The 23,839-nt window shown below is 57.0% G+C and overlaps 1 protein-coding gene across 2 annotated transcripts; it reads left to right on the forward strand.

Annotated features, from left to right (window-relative positions):
• On the forward strand, nucleotides 1-21,453 carry HNF1B (HNF1 homeobox B). 2 transcript variants are annotated; one of them, XM_014881188.2, is made up of 9 exons: nucleotides 1-338; nucleotides 4,733-4,932; nucleotides 6,223-6,487; nucleotides 6,955-7,196; nucleotides 13,673-13,833; nucleotides 16,466-16,598; nucleotides 16,700-16,891; nucleotides 17,304-17,422; nucleotides 19,691-21,453. In XM_014881188.2, exons 1-9 carry the CDS (start codon nucleotides 1-3, stop codon nucleotides 19,709-19,711), a joined length of 1,671 nt encoding a protein of 556 aa, XP_014736674.1. In that variant the 3' UTR covers nucleotides 19,712-21,453. The 2 variants fall into 2 exon arrangements, with proteins under 2 accessions (XP_014736674.1, XP_014736676.1); XM_014881190.2 differs by having other exon boundaries at nucleotides 6,301-6,487.
• Nucleotides 21,454-23,839: the final 2,386 nt, after the last annotated feature.

Here is a 23,839-nt window from a genome sequence, read left to right on the forward strand (position 1 = left end):
ATGGTGTCCCAGCTGAGCGCCCTGCAAAGGGAGCTGCTGGGCGCCCTGCTCAGCTCCGGGGCCACCAAGGAAGGGCTGATCCGCGCCCTGGAGGACATGGTGCCCGCCGCCGGTTTCGGCGTCAAGCTGGAGAACCTTCCTCTGTCTCCCGGCGGGCCCCCCGACGGCAGGGCCGCCCTCCCGGCGCTGGCCAACGGGCACGGCAAGGGCAAGCTCTCGGGCGACGAGGGCTCCGAGGACGGCGACGACTTTGACACGCCGCAGATCCTCCGCGAGCTGCAGTCGCTCAACACGGAGGAGGCCGTGGAGCAGCGGGCAGAGGTGGAGAGGATGATCAGGTACCGGCACCGGGCGGTACCGGCACCGGGCGCACCCCGCGCCGCGCCGGGGTCCGCCCGCAGGCGCTCGGTCCGACGGCCCCGACCCCAAGCGCCCTGCCCGGGGATCGTTCCCGGTGTGTCCCACCCGGTGAGGGGTCCCGGTGCTCCCCTGCCCTCCCCGCGGTCAGTCCCGGTGCTCCCTGCCCGGTGTGTCCCACCCGGTGAGGGGTCCCGGTGCTCCCTTCCTGGTGCTGGCGGGGACCCCGCGGCGGAGCGGAGCGGGCAGGGGGAAGCCGGAGCCCGGTGGCCGCGTCCTCCCCGCCCCGTCGGGGCTGCCCGTGTCCGGTGACGGCGGGGCCGGGGGTGCCGGGGCCGTGGGGGCTCGGACCGGCCGCCGGCTCCGTCCCTCCGCGCCGGCGGCTCGAACATAAACCGCACCACGTGGAGCCCGGGGCGTTATTAATTTATTTCTATAAATCATCAACAGAAAGATACACAAAGGGCCGCGATCAGGGCGATCGGGCCGGCGGGTTATTCATTGCCGGGGTTGTAAAGCGGGCCGGGAACGGGGAAAGAAGGAGGGAACCCCCGACGGCGGCGGCTCCGCTCCGGCCCATCCCGAGATGCGGCTCCGCTCCGAACCGAGCCGGGCCGGGCCGGGCCGAACGGGGCAGCCCCGGGCACGGCGGGCAGCGCTGCCCCGGCCCGTGGGGGCGACCCCGCTCCGGAGCACCGGGGCAGCGGCGGCCGCCGCCTCTCCCGCGGCCGCGGCTCCGGTGGGAGCAGGTGGGAGCCCCGCGGGGACACCCGTGGGTGCGGCGGGGACACCCGTGGGTGCGGCGGGGTCTGTCCGTGTGTCCCCGCCGGTCCGGTGCGTGCGGCGATGCCCAGCGCGGTATCCGGAGCGCGGCTCCGGTGCTGCCGCCCGTGTGTGCCCTGTGCCAGCCTGCGGAGCTCGGGGACAGCCCCGACTCTGCCCCCCGACACCCCGACTGTTCTCCCCGACATCCCGGGATCTCGGCAGTGACGGCTCCAGCGCTGTCCCGGCACCAGCAGGACAGACGGTGCCCTTTGGGGACAGGGCAGTGTCACCCGTGCCTGCCCAGGCTGGGACCCTTCGGTGCCAAAGGGGCTCCGTGCGGGGGAGGATCCATCGCAGGCCTCTCTCGATGGATTCCCACCCTCCTGCTTGGCACGGAGCCCTGCACCCCTGGGTGCTCCCACCTGTCCCCAGTGCCTTTGCTGGCCAGTCCATCCGCGGGGTGCCCGGGGGTGCTGAGCAGGCTGAGCCCCGGGATCTCTGTGCTCCCACAGGTGTTTCTGTGCAAAGTTTGCCTTGGGTGCAAACAAGAGCGGGCACATGTCCCTGAGGAGCCTTTGCAAAGAGCTCGTGTTTGCTCTGAGAGAGGCCTTTGTACTTGGAGAGGGAGCGGGTAGGGGAGCTGGGAGACACCGGCTGCAGCTTTGCCTGCGGCTGAACCCCCTCTTCTCGCAGGGCAGGCTCACTCTCGGGCTGTTCCCACATCCCTGGGGCTGCTCAGCCCTCCAGGACCCTGGTCTGGGTTTTTCTACCCATTCGTGGCGTGCTGGGTGCCGTGGTGCCCAGGAGGTGACACGGAGAGCCCAGCTCTGGGACAGACACCCCATGGCTCCCTCCCTGCCCCATCCCACCTGCCAGGGCTCACCCAGACCTCACTCAGGCAAATTGTAGATTCCAGCAGCACCCAGATCCCATCTGTGAGCTGGGAAAGCCACCAGCCCTGGATGATCCAGCAAAGCCACCCCGAAATGTGTGGGGAGTGCAGGCACAGCCGATTCCTGGTGTGCAGGGACATGCTGACCAGGACATCATTTCTGCAGGGAGCCAGGTTTATAATCCATCTGTATAAATTCTTGGCATATTTCTCCGAGGATATGGAGTGTATTTACCTGGTTTTGAGGCTGACAAAATGGGTGAGCTGCTCTGGGAATCCCTGGGAACAGGAACAGGCTTTACCCTCCACCTGTGTGTGAGGCTGAATGGGGAAATGGCTTTTTCTTGGGCAGCATTGGCAGCCAGGCTTTGTGGGGCTAATTTTGTGGAAGAAAAACACCTTTCCATGATTTTGGTGGAGAAGGATTGTGGAGCCAGGGCTATAAACTGGTTTTCCAGTATTAGAAAGCACTCCTGGGTTGGTCAGGGTTTTGGTTTTGTTTGGAAGTAAAGTCCTGTTGAAGATTGGACAATTAATGTTTGTTTTATTTCATTTTGGTGACAGAATCAAAGAAAAAGAGCTAGTGTTGACTCAAAAGGTTTTCCTCTCTGGCTTTTTAGGTTACCAAAAAAGAAAGGAAAAAAAAGAGGCCAAACAAACACTCAAACGTTTCATATTGGGTCAAGTCCAAACATTTTGTTTAACATGAAACAAAATGTTTGGGTTTGGTTTCAGGTTGTTTAACCCTTTTGAATACGGTCAAGTTGATTTGTAAAGGAAAAATCACTGCTCAGAAATTAAGAGCTGAATGATTGTTTTGAAAGTGTAAGTATGAAACACATTGGAAATGTCAACGTGAAGCCTTTTTTGAAATAATTAAATGGAGGGAAATTCTGGGAATTTTTTTTGCTAATTCTCAGATATTTTTCCAGCCAAAAAAATTGCCAAATTTTATTTGAATTCCAGAATCTCATCCGTAGCCCCCGAGTCACTCATTTGACATTTTCCAAGCGTGCTCCGATTCACTGGCTCGTGGTTTCACTCGGAGAAAATGCTGCCCTGGGCTCGGCTGTGAACCCAACCACTCTTAGAAATGATAATGAGCTCTGTTTCATTAACTTGTTATTAATCAGTAATTAGTGGGATCAGTTAGGTGACACGAACCACTTGTGACAAAGGTTTGCCCGAGCCCCTCAGCTCGGGCACGGCGGCGGCTCTGCTGTGCCGCTGGGAAGGACAGGACATTTTCTCCACATCCTTCTCCTTGCTTCCCACCTTCTCCTGGGAACCATCCCATGGAAAAGACCCCCAAAAACTGCGGGGTTCCCCTGCCTGGAGGATGCAGGGTTGGGCACAGGCTCAGCGACTCCAGGAAGGCTCCGTGGCTCCTTCCCGGGGTGTGACAAATTCCCGCTTGGCTCTGCTCCGGTACTTTTGCCGTGGATCCAACCAGCTTTGTTTTCAAGCTGCATTCAGGAAAAAAAAAAGTAAGAAATCTACTTGTTGGGCTTTTTTTTTTTTTTTTTTTTCCTCTCCACTTGACAAGTTGAAGGATCCAAAATAAGTAATGAATTGGGAAAGCAGTCGGATGGTTGTTCCAAGAGCGGCGTTGGGATATTGCATTATTTGAGTGCAGGACTGTGACCAGGTCTGGGCTCACACTGATTTTTCAGTGCTGAAAGTGCTCCCTTTCTACCCAGAATAAATCCTGAGGTCTCGGATACAGCACAGGTGTGTTGGCCTGTTCCTCTGCTGTCACACTGGGGTTCGATAGAGCTAAAGACCACAGACAGAATTTGGATTTTCAGCTGTAATTTTATTTGTTCTAAAATAAAAAGACCCTAATCAGCAGATCCTAAATGAGCCTCAGCTACCCCAAGGACAGTAAAGTAGTGTGATTTAGACAAGAGTCATTTACACCTTGATCCTACAGGAGCCTAATTCAAGTGTTTAATAATCATCAGGAACGACTCAAAATTTTTGGGGGGGTTTGGTTTCGGTTTTGCCTTCGGGGACTCGTTGGGGTTTGTGTGCCTGGTTTGACCTTGGCTTCTCAACCTTTCACAGATGATTGGTGTGTGTACAGCTGTGGGAGCGAGAGAATAGGGTCCCTTTTAAGGGGATATTGAGATTTTTGGATTATTATCCCTGTGGGAATGGAAGGAAGAAGCTGCACAGCAAGCGCGGCCGGTGGGGTTTGGTGGCTGTGCAGAGGTCCCTGCCCCTGGGGACACAGGACACAGTGCAGGTGCTACACCCCTGAGCAGGGGCAGGAAAAGCATCCCCAGCTCTTCTCTTTCTTCACTGAGAGGCCGGGATGGGCTTCCCATGCCCATCCATGTGCGTGTCCCATGGCGTGTGGGATTTCCACAGGAGAAATCGTGCTGAACAGAGGGGCAGCAGTTCATGGACGGACTGTGCTGCTCCATGGAGGGGCTTTGTTGGCACCAGTGAGACCCTGGTGTGTCCCATCAGGACACTGGGATCCTCTCTGCTTCTCCCTCCCTGGGGGAACAACTCCCGGGGTGGGTGTGAGCCCCCACCAGAGGACATGGCTATTTTGGGGGCTTGAAGAAAATCATACCCTCTAAGGATCTTGTGTCCTTCTGCAACAGTTAAATATTAATAATAATAGTAATAATAATGAAATATTTCCATTATGGGAAGAAGGAAATACTGGGGGCAGCAGATATTAACCCTTTGTTTCCCTGCCCGCAGTGAGGACCCGTGGCGGGCAGCGAAGATGATCAAGGGGTACATGCAGCAGCACAACATCCCCCAGAGGGAGGTGGTGGATGTCACCGGCCTCAACCAGTCCCACCTCTCCCAGCACCTCAACAAGGGCACCCCCATGAAGACCCAGAAGAGAGCTGCCCTCTACACGTGGTACGTCCGCAAGCAGCGGGAGATCCTCCGGCGTAAGTACCCGTGGGAATGGGGGGAATGGGAGAGGGGGTCCCCGTGTCCCTGTGTCCCTGTGTCCCTGTGTCCCTGTGTCCCTGTGTCCCCATGTCCCTGTGTCCCTGTGCCCCTGTCCTGCCCCTGGCTACCAGCACAGCCCCCAGACTCCAGCTGTGTAGCATCTCAGTTTTCCGAGTTAAATCAATTTAAGGTGCTTCAAAACTGAGTGAGAGCCTCTCTTGGTGGCAGGGTTCCCCTCCCCGGCTCATCCACACAGCTGAATTTCTGGGTGTTTGTATTTGGTAGAGCCGGGAAAGCAATTAATGATGGCTCACAATTAGGTGCCTTTCCCACCTTTGCCCCTTTTCCTTGTTATTTTTCAGGCTGCTCATTTTTTTTTTCAGTTAACTGCAAAAAATGTAGAGAGAGAAAATTAAAACCCCCTGAATTGCTGCTGCTTGTAGCAGGGTTTGAGGCAGTCTGTGCTGGTTAAAATGCAGATGATTTAGACCAAGCACACTATTTATTCCTTTGTGCCCCTCTCCCACTCTTCCCTGCCCTGGGATCTGTCCCATAGTTCTCAAAGCAGCCCTGAGTGGCACTGACACCCCCAGGAAAGGGCTCTGCCTCCCTCTTCCAAAAGGATGCAATATCCAGCAGACGGGAAGTGCAGAAAAGGGTTTAGCACCAAATACCATTGCTCTGAAAACACACCTTGAGACGTTAGAGCAAACACAGCCTGCTCCAGCCTTGCCCTGCGCTTCCCCCCCGTCACGGGGGGGAAAAGCCATTATAAAAAGAGGGAGAATTCCCCTGCAAAACTGGGAATAATAAAACCCTCCCATTAATCTCCCTTTACTGCCGTGGTGACAAGCGCCGGGGCTGGGGCGGCCGCCGAAGGTCACCTCTGGTGCTGCCCGCCCCGGGCACGGGCTGGCGTCCCACCAGGCTGGGAGGGGACTGGGAGGGGAGCTGTGGGTGAGCACAGAGGGGCACCCTCTCGGGGGGCTTTGCAGTCCTGTCCTTGCATGGAAAAATCCTCCCGAAACAAGTGCAGGCTGGCAGGGGCCCTGCCCATGAATATGCATGGCCATCCCCATGCCCTGCACATGCCTCCCCATTAAACAGGGATGGCAGCAGGCTGGCCCCTTCCCGGGATGGGTGGCCAGGGAGCACCTGGCTGGCTCCAAAGCCCGCTGTGGGCTCGGGGTGCTGCGGGAGGGGACACGGGGGGGCCACCTGGGCGCGGGACAGTGACTCCGAGCGGCGGCTACAGGCCAGCTCACGTCTGCTCCTTTCTCTTTCAGAGTTCAACCAGACAGTCCAGGGTTGTGGAAATATGACAGACAAAGGCAGTCAGGATCAGCTGCTGTTTCTCTTTCCAGAGTTCAATCAGCAGAACCAGGGGGCTGCCCAGCTCGACGACGCCTGCTCCGAAACGCCCAGCAAGAAGATGCGGCGCAATCGGTTCAAGTGGGGGCCGGCCTCCCAGCAAATCTTGTACCAAGCCTACGAGCGCCAGAAGAACCCCAGCAAGGAGGAGCGTGAGACTCTGGTGGAGGAGTGCAACAGGTAATGGCTGCCCCACACAGCCTGTGCTGCCTCCCCTGCCCCACAGCCTCAGCCTTCCTTCCAAAAGCCGCCGGCGATGCCGGGCTCCCGGCTCACCACCCCGGCTCCCGGCTCGTGGCACAGCTTTGCTGAGCTGCCAGGCCTCTCCTTGTTGTGTTTTCCCCTTCTGGGTGATGTCTGGGGCAGAGTGAGCTCCATGCTTGGGCGGGGATGTGATGGGGATGCTGCAAGGGTAATACAGGGGGCAGGGATGTGATGGGGATGCTGCAAGGGTGATACAGGGATGCAGTGGGGGTACCACAGGGATGCTGCAGCATTCCAGCAGTACCAGAGGGAGCAGGGATGGCTGTATGATGGCTTTACAGCGTGGCTGGAGTTGAGGACAGCAGGTGGGCTTGCAGGAAGGGCTGATTTGTTGTGTCCCCTGCTTGCCCCCTTTGCTCCAACGTGTCCCCTTGCACTCACAGGGCCGAGTGTCTGCAGCGAGGAGTGTCCCCCTCCAAGGCACACGGGCTGGGCTCCAACCTGGTGACCGAGGTCCGTGTGTACAACTGGTTTGCCAACCGGCGCAAGGAGGAGGCATTCCGCCAGAAACTGGCCATGGATGCCTACAGCTCGGGCCAGCCCCCACACAGCATGAACCTGCTGCTGTCCCACGGCTCCCCACACCACAACCAGCCCAGCGCCTCCCCGCCCAGCAAAATGCCAGGTAAGCCTTGCCGAGGGTGCTCGGGGGGTGCTGAGCCTGCCGGGCTGCGTGTGCAGGGAGGGGATGCTCGTCCTGGTCCCTGCTCAGCCTCAGGGAGGGGTGCGTGGTGATGGAGAGGGGCCCGTGCTGTCACTGCAGTGTTATGGCCAGGAGAGCCACATGGCGAGGGCTGGATTTCCCTCACGCCGAGGACAAATCAGGGTTGGCTTGGTTGGTTGAGCTCAGGGCAGTTCCGTGTGGGCAGGGAGAGGCTGTGCCCGGCAGGGCAGGAGGAGCTGGCCCGTGCCTGCCGTGTGGTGCCAATGCCAGCCCGTGGGGTGCAGCCCACTGGGGAGCACTGGGGGTGCAGTGGCAATGCCCGAGGGAAGGTGTTGGCCATGTCCTGGCCTCTCTGCAGGGCTGGTGCATGACTCTGCACCATCCCCGTGCCACAGTGGAGTGAGGTGGATGGAGAAAGCTGCTGGGGGGTGCAGGCTCACCCCAAACTCCTTCTCTCCTCTCCCTGCTCAGCAAGGACTGGGCAGAGCAGAGCAGAGCAGAAAGTTCCCGGGGGATTGGAGTGGGAGATAACGCCGTGGGGAGGGGGCTGCACACTGAGGGGCAAGAAGCATTGCTGGGAGAACAATCCCCATTGTCCCTTCCCATCCCTCTGCAGCCCCTGGCAGGCAGGACAGGGGGCTCGGTAGTGAGGGGTCAGCGTGGGAGCTGTGTCCCCACTGTCCCACGTCCCCTCGGACACTGGCACAGCCCAGCTGGGGAGGCTGGAACCAGCCACCCTCTGGAAATGACCCTGCCTGGCTCCTAACACACCCAGCTGGTCACAAAGACAAGTCAAAAGGAGCCCGTGTGGAAGGACACGGTGCCTGGGGACACTGCCAGTGCCTGGCTGGACACCAGCGCTCACCAATCTCCCGTGGGCTACCCAGGGATGCGCGTGGGCAACTCCCAGCCCCGGGAGGAACCGGCAGCATCCCGGGGACCGGCCAGCGGTGACCAAAATGTGACCCTGCCCCAGGAATGCCCCGCACAATGGCGGGGACAGGGAGGACGTTTGCCCTGCTGTCAGCGGCTGATTGCTTACAAGGTGCCCTACAAGCACATTGTCAGCAGAATCAGCTGTTTTCGGTGTCGCGGCGGGCTTTACAATGCCCCACCAGCATGCAGCCCCGCATTGTCACGGCGTTGTCCCCCCCGTGCATGCTTAATTGACAATTAAGCCGGGGCTTTGAACGAACCCCGCTGCCTTTGATGTGTCCCCAGCCTGCCAGCGCACATGGGGCACCCCCCGAGAGCTTTTGTTTTCTTCTATTAGGGGACAGCAATTACTGTAACCGCGGGCATTTATCTTGGGGCTGGAGGGCCCTTAAGCCCCAACCTTTATTTTCCCGTCGGAGCGGGGCCAGCAGGGGCCGGCCGTGGCTATAGGGCCGGTGTCAGCCCATCCCGAGGGGCTTTTGAGCAAGGCAGGAGTGATGGCTGCGGAGCAGAGCCCCTCTGGAGGGGTCAGGAGGGCTTGGCTGCGGGAATTTCTTGGTGGTCGGTGCTTGTATCCATCCAGAGGAGGAGGAGATGGGGATGGTAAAGGACGCTGTGGGGTTTTAGGGCTGATTTGGGGGCAGCAGGCAGGGATGGAGCTCAGGTATGATTGCTTCAGGGTGCTTGGACCAAGCTGGGTGCGAGAGGCTTCCAGCTCCCAAAAACACCACCGGGTCCATCGCTGCTGGAACCTCCTCCAGGAGATGTTTGGGGATGCACTCCTGGGTGGGGAATCCACTGTTGTTTGGGGATCCACTCCCCAGTGCTGGCCCCGCTGCCTGGCTGACCCCATCCTGGCTGTCCATGCTGGGATTTGAACTGTCCTTGCCCCGATGTGGCGGCGTCTGGGCCACTCAATGCCTTAACAGCTTAATGACAGCACCGGGACACTGGCCCTGCCCTGCCCCGTGACATCCCCGGCAGGAAACGATGGGGCTGGAGCTGTGGGGCAGCTGCAAACCTCTGCCAAAGAGGGGTGGCCTCTCCTTGGGACATCAATGGGGTCGTGCAAAAAGGATGGAATGACAGCGGGGCAGAGATGAGAGCTGTAAAAGTCAAACATCCTCCGGCCTCTTCTTGGGGACACATCTGTCAAGCCTCGAGCTGTAGTTTTTAAGTATTTGGAGGTAAATACTTAAAGCCTTTCTATCTTGGAGGCTCCTCTCTAGGCTGGACTTTTCCCTGACTGTGGGTTTTATCAGTGATCTTGGTTCCCTGTTTGATTTGAAGGTCACTCAGGGTTTTATCTCGGTGCCATGCCGTAGACTCTGGCTTATGCCATTTTTATCTTCAAGAGCCCCGAAGACAATCGGGGCATTGATGAGATTAGGGGAAGCACCACCCACCCCCCACGCCCACCCTGCATACAAAGGGCCCTGCAGAGCCCCAGCCCCACAGCCCCAGCCCCACAGCATCACCTCCAGCCTGTCCTGTGGGGCTCCACACCCATGGGGGTCAGGGTGTCATCCATCCATCCATCCATCCATCCATCCATCCATCCATCCATCCTTCCATCCATCCATCCTTCCATCCCTGCTCTGCAAACATCAGAATAACAGAGCAATATCAGAGCAATCACATTTATATACATATATATGTGTATACACAAATGTATTACAGTGCATTACTTATATATAATATATATTTCTGTAGATGAAGATAAAAATAATCCAGTGGTGCCCCTGAGATTCTTCCTAAAACCCAAAGGCCAATTGAAGGGCTTTAACTTTCCTTTAAAAGAGGAACCCATCAGCAAAGCCTGGCTCCAGGGGTACCCTGGTTTCTACCTGGATCCTTCCCTGTGTTCCTTGGGGTGCTGGTTCTGACTGAGACCCGGTGCCAGCAGTTGTAATATTTTACTGTTGGGTGCATTGTGGGGCTCGGTGGGTACAGTGCACTGTTAGGAGCTTTTCCCTGTTTTATGGGGGTAATTAGAACTTTATGACAGCAGCGAAATGGGAGGGTCTAGTCCCCATAAACGGGTTTATAATGGATATAAACTATGCACCTCTGTTACTGAGCAAGATTAACACTTTAGGGACAATTTGAGTGGCAGCCCAAAAACCAGAGCTGCCCTCAGTGCTGCCTGGACCTGAATTTTGGGAGGGTGAAATTGTCCCATCAGTGACTGGCTGTCCACAGTGTCACTGGGTGAAGCATCATTGAGTCCAGCATGACCCCAAAAATTACACTTTGTTTTTCTCTCCCCACTTTCACACCCTGGTCCACACCAGTGGCTGCATCCTGGGGAGGGTCAGGCAGAGCCCAGAGATGAATCCCCACCGCCACCAGATCACCAGTGAATTTTTGGGGTCTCTTTTGGGGTTTGGCATTGGTGGTGATGTGCAGGACATTGGTGAAGGTGTGGGCAGGAGTGCAGCCTGGAGCTGGGGGAAGGGGCAGGCGCTGCAGGTTGGGATGTGCTGTGGCAGCAGCGCTCCCCCTGCATGGGAAAGACAGTTAAAAGTACAATGAGAGTTTTTTAAAATATGATTTATTAATATCAAACATGACTTAACTGCTTCGCTGCTGCTGCCTGCCAAAGGCACGGGATTACTGTGTTCTGAGAAAATGGCACAAGGCTGGGTTTAAAGGGATGAAGGCACCAATCCTTGCCCTAAACCCCCTCCACTACCCCCCTACCCCCAAAAGCCGAGTCAGGAGGATGAGTGTGGCACCCCAGAGAAGTCAGGAGGCGCTGGGGCTGTCTGTGGGTGCACAGGACCCCCTTGCCCTGGGGGCTGTCACACTGCTGTCCCCATCCATCAGCTGGAACGGGGTTAAGGCTACAGGAGCCCTGTGGCTCGTCTGGGGCAGGGGAGAGCAGTAAAACATTTCACAGGCTGTGCAGCTCAGGGGCCACACAATGGCCCGTCCCATAAACAGACTTTTATATTATGGCTGTAGCTCCAGTTAAAAAAAAAAAAAAAAGCCTTGAGGAGGGAAGGCTCCACGGCCAGAGCCATTCCCGGTGATCCCCATCCAGGCTCCTCTCCTGAGCAGCCACGGGAAGAGACTGAGGGGGAATAAATCCCTTTGCACAAGGGCTGCTTCCAGCTGTGGAGGCACAGCTGGAGAACCCTTGTGTTGTGCTCTGATGGCTGAGCCCAGCCCATAAACCCTGGATGCCAAAGTCCCCGGCTCTCTCCAGGTGGAATCCTTTGGTCCTGGTGCATTCACCCCGGCTGTGGGGGCTCTGTGAGGACATCCCAGAGGTTTTGCTGCCAGGGAAGGGCTGGATCCCAGGATTCAGTGATTGGAGGAGGCCTGGGGAGCTCAGAGGAAAGGCACCCCCATCATGTGTCATGCTCTGTGTGTCACAGCAGTGACAGCAGCAGCAATGCCTTGTAGTGCCATCCCAGTATTAATGATCTGATCTGCCCAAATCCAACCCAGCCCTGGGGACACGTAAATAATAACACTCCTCCCATGGTGGGAATGGGGGAAACCCAGTGAGGATAGAGGCTTCCTAAAGGAAAGCCTGGCACAAAGCTTCTCCCTGCCCAGCAAGAGGCTTTGAGCAGGGTCCTTGGTGGGGCTGGAGAGTGGCACTGCTGTCACCAGCCCCAGAGCCCAACCTGGCTCTCCTGGGGAGAGTTAATCTTCATCAAGACTCTTCATCAAGACACAGAGTCTTCAGCGGTTTTATCTAGAGACCCAAAATCTCAGTCCCCAGCCTATCTGGGAATCTCGGCGCTGGTTATTGTTCCTCAAACAATCAAAGTCTTGTCCTTGGGGTTGCAAGGAAGAGCTTGAAAATCAGCATTTAACCTCCTGTGTGTTTTAAAGCCGACTTCACAGCTTTGGGTGGCTTGGCTCATGAGTTACCACCCCCTCAGCTGGGTAGGGCATGATTTTGCATTTAAAATGGACATTTTTTTTGTTGTTCTTACTGAGCCCAGAAGAGCTTGAAGACGGCAGAAACTCTGATTTCCTTTGCGACAGGAGCCTGTCTGCGCTCCCGTCTATCTCTCAGATCACACCCAGAAGAAAGGGCTTTGTTTTATCTCCCCTCCCATTGTTTCAGCAGCGCCGGGATCCCAGCCCGGGCTGAAGCACCCTCTGGCCGCAGGAGGAATGTGTGTGACAGTGCCCGGGTTGAGTAATGTTTACCCTGTTCACGGCAGGGACATCCACTCGGGCCGGCAAATATCCACCTGCCAGAGGACATTCTTTTATTATCAGGGATAAAGGGGTTTGCTGGGAAATCATCAGGAACCAGACATGGTGAGGAGATTCCTATCTGCGGGTCGTGTTTAACCAGCTGATGGGGAAAATTCGGCGGCGATTGAGGGGTGGCTGTGCTGTGGTTTTGGTGGAGGGCGTGAGTGGATCTGTGCTTGGGCAGATGGTTTTGGAGCTGCTGGAAAGCTCCTGGGCTCCAGTTGTTATTTCTTTGCTTCTCCTTGATTCAGAGATTAATTTTAGAGTAGTCCTTAGGGCATCCTTCACCAGGCAGCCACAGGTGTCCTCCCCTGTGTCCCCAAGTGTCCCTGTGCAGTGGCCAGGTGGATGATGCTCGTGGTGGCTGGCAAGGTGGGCTTTGCCACCCATGGGTTTTTTCCCCAGGAGAGCCATGGTTTGTCTGTCCATCACCCACTGCTTCAATCCCAGAGCAGTTCAGTAAATCTGGCTGGGAGCACAGAGCTGGACTCCTCCTAATAAATGTTTTTTCACCGTAGTTTTCACAGCAGCCCTGTAAAAGACACTTTTGTTTCCCATGGGTTTTCCTCAGTTAATAATTTGTGATCTGTAGATGCCTTTCCATGACACATGGCTGATCATATGGTTATCAGTGTGGACTGCTTCAGCCAAATTAAATATATTTATATAGAAGACCTGTGCTGGGGCCAGGTTTCCCTGCAGGGCAGTGGAGGGCTGGGGTCTGCTCTGGGGTTTGGTGTGTGCCTGGTCCCTCTGCCCTGCTGCTGTGCCCTGTTAATCATACACTTGTGGAGAGGGCGTTGAGAGGGAACGGGATGCAGAAGGGCCTGAGAAAACAGTGGGACCATGGATATGGGAGCTGGGCAGCCTGGGATGGCTGCAGGGAGCAGGGAGAGCCCCGAGGGATGAGATGGAGGGTGCAGGGTCCCCATGGCAGCGTCCAAGAGCCACGGCAGGAATTTGGGGTGTGAACTGTGCAAATGGAAGCACGAGGGGTACAGGTGGGTGTGGGGCTCCCTTTTTTCCCCCCTGTGGCACTGGGCAGCGTGGGATCACAGCTCCAGCCATAAATTCCAGGAGGTGGGGCCATGGACAAAGCTGGGGAGCGGTGCTGGAGGAAGTGCCAATGTTTGCCACTCACAGGTGTCACTGAGGAGCGGGCACCCATCCTCATCCTCCTGCCACACACCTTGGGAGGGTTGGGGGCTCCCAGGGGGGTGGGCACAGCCCCGTGTGGTGCCCGTGGGCGATGCCAACGCTGGTGTTGTTTCCTTTAGGGGTCCGGTACAGCCAGGCCAGCGGCGAGGCCGTGTCCTCGGGGGCCATCAGCCACCACGGCAGCGCTGCCATGGTCACCACCAGCCAGGCTGTCCTGCAGCAGGTCTCCCCGGCCAGCCTGGACCCGGGCCACGGTTTGCTCTCTCCCGAAGGTAAAATGGTGAGTACACCTGGCCCATTGTGGCGGCGGCGCTGATAAGATAAGAGGGCCCAGCGGGCAGAGCAAACACGCTTTGCTTTCCCCGGGGTTCACACGCTGAACAATGGGGCATTGTGGGGGGACCAGGGTGCCACTGTCCCCTGTGCCCGCCTCCGAGGCGGCGCTCCCGGGGGACGCACAGTGTTTCCCCAGATGGAGCTGGCAGAGCCCAGGGGTTCATTGATTGCAGGCTGGAGGCTCTGGGTGGATCGCTGTTTGCTTTCCCCTGCCCGTGACACGGGGTCGATAAAATACTCATTCATTACTTTTGGGAAGAGCTTTGCCTGCGAGCAGGGACCTTCTTTGTCCCAGGTATCATGCAGGGGATTGAAGCTGCTCATGCTGGCTCTGGCCCCACAGCTCCTGTCTCTCCCCCTCCCCTTTGCCATGTGTTTGGGGCTCTGCTGGAGGGGCTTTGCTGGCCAGAGCTGCCAACATCAGCACGGCAGGAGTGAGATGGGACATCAGCATCCCTGTGCTTCTGGACGTGTCCCCATGCTGGTGCTGCAGGGCCATGGCAGGGTCTGAGCGCTCGGGGTGCCCCTTCCTGGTGCAGAGCTCCTGGAGGAGTGGGTGAAGGAGCAGGGCAAGGAGGGGGTACAGGGGTTCAGGCCAGGACGGGATGGGATGTGACAGCAGAGCACAGCCCGTCCCTGGAGCAGGCTGGCAGAGCTTTGCCTGCAGCTGCTGCTTTTCCGGGAGTTTTTTCCTGCTGAAATCGAAAGTCAAACATGGCACTGGGTGACGGGGCCAAGCCGGTTCTTCCCGGGTTTTCACTTCCATTTTCAGAGGGTTGTCCCTCCTGGGCCATCCCATCAGTCTCCTGCCGAAGCCGGGTGGCCACGGAGGGGCTCTCTGTCCCCTCCCTCAGCTCTGGCACCGTTCCACTGTGCCTTTCCCTCTGCGTGGAGAGGGTCTCAGTGCAGCCCCTCGGGCTCTGGCACTCACCCTGCAAAGCCAAGCATCCCCTGCCAAGCCGGGGGGACATTGCAGAGTGACACCGCAGCCCAGTCCCTGTGCCCCAGCACGCCCAGATCGCCTCCGGGGCGTGTTGAGCCTCATAACCCTGAGCCTGGAAGCCATAAAATGAGTCAGGGATAAAGGAGGCGGCAGCAGCACCGCATGCCCGGGGCGGGGGGGTCCCCGAGCACCAGGCAATGCCAGCACCCCCTGCCAGCTCCTGCGACCAGCCAGACCCCTGGAAGGGGCTGGGCAGCACAGGAGGAGGGAAGGGAGCAGATTAAACAGGGAAAAGTGCAGCAGAAGAGCAGTGCTGAGTTCTCCCCAAGGCACAGACAGTGCCCAGCGCCGTGGGGACCGCGCGGGACCGCGGCTCTGCCAGCTTATCTCTGATCTCCAGGCAGGGCTAGCTGGTGCTTGCAGGTGATTTAATAGAAATATGCTGTAGGCTGTGGTTTCTAGTAAGTAAACATGTGCCTTTTAATGCCCCACAAGGAGCTGCCAAGGAAGTTGCTGCATCTTTCAGGAAGGAGTGTTGCTGAGGCTCCAGAAATCTCTTGTGGCTCACTCTTTCATGCTCCAGTGTTTGCCTCAGCTGTGTTAGTGCCAGAGGGTCTGCCCTGAGAGTCCAGTGCCTGGAGGGTCTTTTCCAGTCATGCACAATCCAGGTGCAGTGCTCTGGGGCTAAACACCCTGTGAGAGGAGCTGGGGCTGCGGGCGAGCAGCGTGTGCTTGCCGGGAGCTGTTTGACTTGTGCAGCCGAGTGTGGTGTAACCCGGCCTTGAAGGGACTTTGAAAGTGGAAAATACCGGATCAGGAAATGTGAGTCACTCCCGGGCTTTGGAATTTATTGATGGATTTGTTTCAATTGCTATCTCCAGCTCACATGTGCAAAATAAACAAGGTGCTCGGAACTGGTGTCCAGAAATGTCACCTGAAGGGCTGCAGGGATGGCTCTGAGTTGGGATTGAGGTCACTCGGTGCAGGAGGGCTAAAGACAGGGATTAGGGGAAGGTGCAGCAGTTAAAGAGATCAGGCACTTACATGTCCTGGGGACCAGCTCCAGTCCTCAGCACATGCCAAGTGCCTTTGTGTGATCCCTAAACTTTGGCCCGACACCCCGGGCACTGGCTCTGGCTGTGCACACCCACCCTGTCTCACCGGTATCCTGCCAGATTGGTGACTAAGATCATCACCACGAAGCCCTTTTAATCTGCTTTCTGTAATTTTTCTTTCCTTTCCTGAGTTGACAGGTCCCACTTTCTCCTACAAGCATGACTGTTAGAAGTTAATGAGTATCAAGAGCCCTCAGCTGTCCCCGTGGGCTGGAGCTTGGACTTGGGGTACAAAACAGCAAAGGCTTGGGATGTGCCGTGTTCTGGTGCCATGCTCCAGTGGAGCTGGAAGCCAGTGCCAGCCAAGTCTTTCCCAATGCTGTTTTGCTGTGTATGAACACAAAGTTGAGGTGCTGCAGTCAGGGTCTGCACCCCGGGGCTGTATGGGGTGAAGCCCCAGCAGGATCGCAGCCTGCTGCCCTCTGAGGAGGGGGCTCTGCTGATGCCCCCAGTGCCCCCGTGAAGGGCAGGAGGGGCTGGGGGCTCTGATGGTGCCTGTCCTGCCTTGTTCCCAGCAGATCTCTGTGTCAGGGGGTGGGCTGCCCCCCGTGAGCACCCTGACCAACATCCACAGCCTGTCCCACCACAACCCTCAGCAGTCCCAGAACCTCATCATGACGCCGCTCTCGGGAGTCATGGCCATCGCCCAGAGTAAGTGCACCCCAAATCCACCCTGTCCCCTGCCCCCTGGCAGGGAGGTGACACTGCCTGCCCCTGCTGACATCCCTGCTCTGCTCTCTCCCTGCTGCCAGGTCTGAACACCTCACAAGCTCAGAGTGTCCCCGTCATCAACAGCGTGGCTGGCAGCCTGGCAGCCCTGCAGCCCGTGCAGTTCTCCCAGCAGCTCCACAGCCCACACCAGCAGCCGCTGATGCAGCAGTCCCCTGGGCACATGGCACAGCAGCCCTTCATGGCCACCGTGACCCAGCTGCAGAACTCACACAGTAAGGGCTGGGGGAGCTGCATGGGGCCCTGGAAATGAATTCGGATGGGGAAATGAATTCGGATGGGGAAATGAATTCGGATGGGGAATCAGCTTGTGCTCTGCTCCTGCTCTCCCCTGCCCAAGCTGGCACCCTTGGCTGCTGCCCCTCTCTGGTGGTTCCAGCCCATGGCGTGCTCAGCAGTGCCTCATCCTGCCTCATCCCTTCCTTCCCCCACTCCATCCACCTGGTCCAGCCACAGCCCCTCAGTCCCCACGGGTTTCTGCAGAGCTGCTGCCTGGGAATGGCTCAGAGGGAAGTGCTGCGTTCTTCCCTTGGCTTGTTTTACTTCATCCCTGTCTCCCTGCTGCCCATTCCCATCCCTGCAGGGCTGGGGTGGCTTTTCCCTGACCTGTCCCCCTCCTGTCCACAGTGTATGCACACAAACAGGAGCCTCCCCAGTATTCCCACACCTCCCGCTTCCCCTCGGCCATGGTGGTGACGGACACCAGCAGCATCAGCACACTCACCAACATGTCTTCCAGCAAGCAGGTAATGCCCCACAGAGGTGGCTGAGGGGGCAGGGGATGGGGGTGTGAGGGTGGAGGGGAGCTTTTCCCCCTCTGGGTGCAGGGATGGAGGTGGGAGTAGCAGAGACCCCTGTGGGAAGCTGAGGATGACAACCCCATCCCAGTCCCTTCCAAAACACCAACTTGCAGGTGGTGTGAGGGGGATTTGGGTGATTTTGTCCAACACCAGGTGGTACCAGCCAGGCCCTGCTCATCCCTGGGGCAGCTCCATGAGGGTGGGAGCATCCTGCTGGGGCTGAGAAGGTAGAACCAAGCAGGCTCTGCTGCCTGTGCCCAGGGGGATCCACCCTGGTTGGAGTCAAGTGGAGTCCAAGGCTCCCCCAGCCCATAAACCTTTATCATCTGCCCACTGCAGGTGTAAGGCTGGACTTATCCTGGTTCAAATCAGGTGTGTGAAGCTTTCCTTAGACAATAGTCCCTTTCTGAGAGCCAGCTCTGGGGACTGTGGGAAATATGTGGCCCTTATTGATCGCTAGATAAATAAGAGAGAGCCTTGAACTTGCATTCAGATAAACTTTCTTCCCGAGGTTTGACAGGGGACACGAAAAAAATGTCTGCAATGACCACAGAGTAAATATAGTGTGAGATTGCTCTGAGAGCCCCCCAGCATCGCTGTGAGATCCTTGGCGAGGGTGAAGGAAGGGCCTGAGGCTGCAAAGGGGACACATGGGGGGTTTGGGGTGATTGGGAAGGGGTCAGGAATGCCACCCCCAAGGATCCCACTGTGTGCAGGTCTCAGGGTGAGCATTCAGGCACAGCCACCCCTCCAAGCTCCATTTCCTCCGTGCAGCTTTATCAGCCCATCTGCTGCGCGCTCAGCCCGAACTGCCCCTGATTAATCGAGCTCTCCTGCCTTTGATGCTGGGCTGGCTGCAGCAGCCCCAGGACACAGGAAATGTCCCTGGCAGGGAGATAGAGCCCGGCCATCCCCACTGCTGCCTCCGGGCCCTGGATCACCCTACCCTGACCAGTGGGGCTGGGGCTCCCAGGGGTTTCTGCCTCCATCACTTTAATTAAAGCAGGAGGAGGTGTCATGGCTCAGGAGGGGGAAAATGGGGCCAGGACCCTTCATCTGCTTCACACCCTCCCCCATTACCCCCAATACACGATAAACATCCTGCAGCACCGGGCTCTCCAGAACAAACCCTCCCAGCCCCCAGGGTCTCTTTTCCTACCAACCATTCAATGCCCAACCTAAAACTGGAAAAATTTCTCTTCGGACATGGATTTCTTTCTTGGTGGTCAGCAGTTTCATTAGCCAGAGGTGAATGAAGTGTGACAGATGCAGCATGGGGGTCCCATAAATGCTGCTCACCACCCAAATTTCTCAAATACCTGAATTTTTTTGGTGGTTTGGGTTTCTATCTTTGACTGGGGCTACCAAGGGCTGTGTCCTGGCTCCTCCACTCTTTGCCTCGGCATAAAGCAGGCAGCTCCCACCAGACCCCAAAACCTGTTCTGTGGTGGAGGTGGCTGCTCTGGGTCCTGCCAGGGGGATGGAGCTTGAGGGAGGTCTCTGGTCACCCCCAGCTCTCCCCTGGCTTGCTGTGGGTCTCTTATCAGATGTTGTTATTAGACCTGGAAGGGGCAAATACCTGCGGGTTCCTTTGACAACGCTTGAGGCCGAGCCACCATGTTTATGACGTTGGCAAACACCTGATAGCCACGGCCAGTCCCTAATGACATGTCACGGGAGGCTCCTGGCGTCTCCTTATCTCCTCCTGGCCGTGTTTGCTGTGTGCTCCAGCCCACAAGGTCACCCCCACCCTCACCCCTGGCCCCCCGCCCACCCAGGACTGGGGGGACCCCTGGCATGGAGAGGGATGGAGAAGGAGCCTCTGCAGTGGGATGGATGTGGCAATGGGGCAGCTTGGCTCAGTGCCTGGGGATGAGGGCGATGCTGGGGGACAGCGATGAGTCCCCAGCACTGCTCCCACCCCAGCCGAGCTCCGCCTCACGCCTGGCTGCTCCTGGGCACAAACAGGACCTTTTTCAGTATTATTATTTTTGGGAGGGGGTGGCAATAGCTGGCTAAGAAAGTATTTTCCCACTGCCTCCCCCACAGGGGCGCCAGGGAGGGCTCGGGGCTGAGCAGGGCAGCACCAAGGTCACGGAGCAGTGCAGGAGGTGATGCCTCCAGATGCTTTTGTGCTGCTGCCTCCTCCTCCTCCTCCTCCTCCTGCCTCATTCCCCGGCGCCGCTCACTGTGCTGCTCTCTCTCCCCCTCCAGTGTCCCCTGCAAGCCTGGTGATGCTCCACACCTCGCTGCTTTTGCACATAGCAACGGGATCTTATTTTCCACAACATCCCGGCGGCGAGCCGCGCTCCCAGCCCGGGAATCGCCTGCCAGAGCACAGCCCAGCAGCGAGGAGCCCGAACGGAGCCGGGGCTGGAGGCTCCCCCAGCCCGCCGGGGACCAGCCCGGAGCCAGCCCGGGTCCACCCGGGACCCGCCTCTCCTTCCCTCCACGCAGTATTTCCAAGATGTGTCTTGGGGATTGTTTTCCTGAAGTGTTTGCCTTCCAAGAGGCTCTCCCGAGGAACGAGGCTGTGCTGGGAGCTGGCACAAGGGGAAGATGGATCATGTTGGAGTTATGCTCCTCCACTCGGCGGACTGAGAGGGACCGGGGTCTGTTACTTGGCGTTTGGAGGGAGGAATTGCATGTGTTGTTGAACTGAGCCAATGAAACTGTAAATATAGGTACAGTCTGCTCCATCCTCCCCCCTCCCCACTCCTATGCATAGAGATTTATATAAAAAAAGAAGTAAATTTTTGCCCAATGGATGTAAACTACTGTAATTAAGTGCAATTTCCCCATCTGTATATATTGGTCCTGAATATCTTCTCTTTCTCCTTTTTTTTTTTTTTATGGTAAAGGTCAGAGTTGAGGATGGTTTTTGTTTTGTATTTCTCTTTTTTCCTTTAAATGAGTTAATTCCATTCCTGGGGCTGGCAAGGACCCTGGTCAGGCAGGAGGACAGGCAGACACGTGTCCCCTGCACGGTGACATCCCACGTGAAGGAAGGGCACAGGGCGAGCTGAGCAGGACGTGGGTGACCTGGGGGCAACTGTGACTACAAATTAATCTCAATGGACTCCCCTGCTTTTGGGAACTCTGAGATGGGCTCTGGTGGGGTGGGGAAGGACTCAGCAGCCTGGTGAACACACGCAGCTGCTGGGAAGTGTCAGCAGCTTCCAGGTGAGCCTGGAGCATTTGCTGCCCCAGAGTGAATGAGGCCACACGGAATTCTGATGGGATCTTCCCCAGATGGGTTGAGAGATTCTCCCTTTTCTCCTCCCTCAGGGCACAGAAGGGGTTGGGTGCCCAGTTACTGCCTCAGCTCCTGCCCAGTAAATGGCCAGTACAGGTGGCTTCTTCCCACCTTCAGCAGTTGATGATGAGCCTTGGTGCTCTCGTCCTCGTGGTGCCATGGATGGATGGATGGGTGGATGGAATGTGGGCTGTGGTGTGAATGCTCCAGCTGCTGCCCTGTCTCTGCATGGACAGCTCTGCAGAAAGATCTCCAGCTTGTGAATGATCCCAGCTCTGTGGTGAGGGCATGTCCAGCCCCTCAGGCACCCACTGAGGACACGAAACCAGAGCCCTGGAAGAGTTTGGGTGCCAAATCCGACCTCCCAAAGCCATGGAAGCTGTTGAAGGCATCATCTGCCCCCTGTGAGACACGAGCTCCTCTGTAAAAGGATCTAATACTCTGATACAGTCAGTTGTGCTGATTTCTCATTAACTCTGTGCCAACTGCTGAGAGGGTTTTAGGAAGGTGGACAGCAGCAGAGGTGCCCATGGACAGAGAACCATGCTAAGGAGAACACTGGATTCTCTCTCTGGGTGAGAAAGGCTCTTTGACTCAGTTGTCTGGCACAGTGGGACCCTCACCCTGGCTGGGACTGACAGGAGCTGCCCTACGGCAAATACGTCATCAGGAATTTGGAGACCAATATTCAGAATGACATTTAATTTAATGTATACCATAATTAAACACAGTTTCCTCTGAGTCCTTGCTTGCTGCGTGGTCTGTGAATTCCACAGTGGTCGTGTGTGGTGGTTTGGCAGAGTTCAGGCTGACAGGGACACAGGCTGGTGGCACATCCCTCCTGCTGTCCCTTGCAATGATCATCTCCATTTATACCTGCCTGGAGTTTCCTGTGAATCCCCAGGTATCAGCCAGGAATCGCAGGAGGCTTTTGGAGGTGGGGAGAGCCACATCCTCACCCTGCTAATGATGCCCTAATGACGCTGCCCTTAGCTCAGGGTTTCTCCCTCATTCCCTGCTAACTTTAGCAGCTGAGTGCTAAGCAAACCAATTAAGAGGGGAGTGCCAAAGCCAAGCCCCATCCGCTCTGGATGCTGAGCCCGTGGGTCAGTGCAGCCCGAGGGGGAGGTGGCAGGGTGTGCTCTAGGGGCTGGAAAGCTTTTGAAGATCCTTGATCGTGAAGAGCTAACAGAGCTGAGTGACTCCGAGCACAGCAGTGGAAAAGGGTGGAACCTTTGTGAGGTTAATGTGAAGTTTCCCTGGCTGATGCAAGTCCAGGTTGAATTGGCCCTGCAGAGGGAGGAATGGACAATCCAGTGGGAAGCAGGTGGGAGAAAGAGGCACTAGACCTGCTGCAGTACCTTTTGGGGATTGATTTCTGCACCAGCTGTAAGAAAGGATGGAGCTTGGGGTGTGAAGAACCCTTTGGTAAATGGTGCAGGGCCAGTGCTGCTCTCCAGACAGCTCTGCAGAGAAGGTAAGTGAAAACCTTGGGAAAGGAGGCTTTGAGAATTGACCCCACCAGAAAGTAAGGGAGAGAGGGGACAGAGCCAAAAAACAAGGGGGGGAAAGGGTAGAGGATACATCCAAGTGAAGACACAGATGGAGCAGGTGGCTCCCACAGAGCAGGGTGTGATGAAGCAGACAGGATAAAGTCAATAATGTGAACAGAACAAATGATTAATAACTGATGCTTTCCCCAGAGGTGCGGGTTTATGAAGCTCCTGAGCAGTGTGCTGTGTGCTGTCACCTCCCATCCCTGGGCAGCAGCATCTGGGAAGGGGGATGGCAGAATGAGTTGCTAAGGGTGCTGTGAGAGCTACACATACCTGTGTGGGGAGAAAACTTCCTCTGATTTTGAGCTAACCTCTGGCTGAGGAAACCTTTCTGGATGGCAAATACCACACAAAACTCTTCAGAGCAGCCTTGCAGCAGGGGGCTGGCACTGTCCCTGGCCAAACCTCACCTTGCTTGGAGAAGCCCTGGCTGTGGTGTTTGCTCCCACATGTGCCCTGGCTGCCTCATTAAATTGCTGGAAAATGCAATGTCATGTCAAATGAAGTTCCTGGAAGATACTTTTTGCCTCTTCTTGCTGTTGGGCACGTGGTGTTTGTGTGTGATGCAGTTGTTATGGGGCAAAGAAGCCAGCAGAACCATGACAAAGTTCATTTATGACCAATGCAGTTTTACAGGGCCGAGTGATTATTTTACAGTTCAAAGCTGCTTATAAGGGAATTCCTTGCACGTGAGGATCCACGGGCTGCCACGAGGCTTTAGCAGTGTCTCTTCTTGTGAGCTGCAGCCCCTTTCATGGACACAGGGACGAGGCTGCATTTAATTTAGAGTGCAGGTGGGATACAAAGGAATAATCCCCCAAATCCCAGCAGTGCCAAGGTAACAGCTGTGGTCAGGGCTGCTGTGGGTCTGTGTGACACAAGGACCTGCTCCATCCACGGAGGTATCACCCAAAGCTCTCTGTGCTTTCATGCTCTTTCTCCAGCCTGTGGGTTGAGGATCAGGGGAAGGCTGAGATGTGCAGAGGTGGGATGTGAAGGGCTGGGCAGCAGCAGGACCTCTCCTTCCCCTCCCAGGACAGCACAGCTGTGCCAGCTGTGTGCCAGCTACCCCATGGGTGGGTGCCATGCCCCCACAGCCTCCTGTCTGTGCTGCCAGCAAAGTCGCTGGGTCCAAACCAGCTGAGCCCCCCTCGCTGCCCACCCCAGAGCCAGGGCTTATCAAATCCTGAGCACCAGCCCTGGGCACAGGGCTCTGGCTGTCCCTCGGAGCAGGGATTTGTCACCTCCTGTCACTGTGGGAGGAGCAGAGCCAGCAAAACCCTGTCCAGGGCTGAGGTCTGGGGGTCTGGTGCCTGGGTCCCTGTGCCCAGGTGTGTGACAGCAGCCTGGTGCTGGTGCCCACCTCGCTGCCAGGGCAGTGCTGGGGCTCAGCTGCCATGCCAGCCTCTGGTGCTGCAGCCAGTTGGGCTCACACGGGCCAGCAGCAAAGAGCTGGGCTGCTGAGCAAATCCCAGCTCACCCCTCTGATGTTCTGCTGGCCATGAAGGCTTTGGATCCCCCTCTCCAGGGACACCAGAATGCAACTGAGTG

The sequence above is a fragment of the Sturnus vulgaris genome, chromosome 21 (genome assembly GCF_052056855.1).
Source record: "Sturnus vulgaris isolate bStuVul1 chromosome 21, bStuVul1.hap1, whole genome shotgun sequence".
In the NCBI taxonomy this organism is placed as follows: Eukaryota; Metazoa; Chordata; class Aves; order Passeriformes; family Sturnidae; genus Sturnus; species Sturnus vulgaris.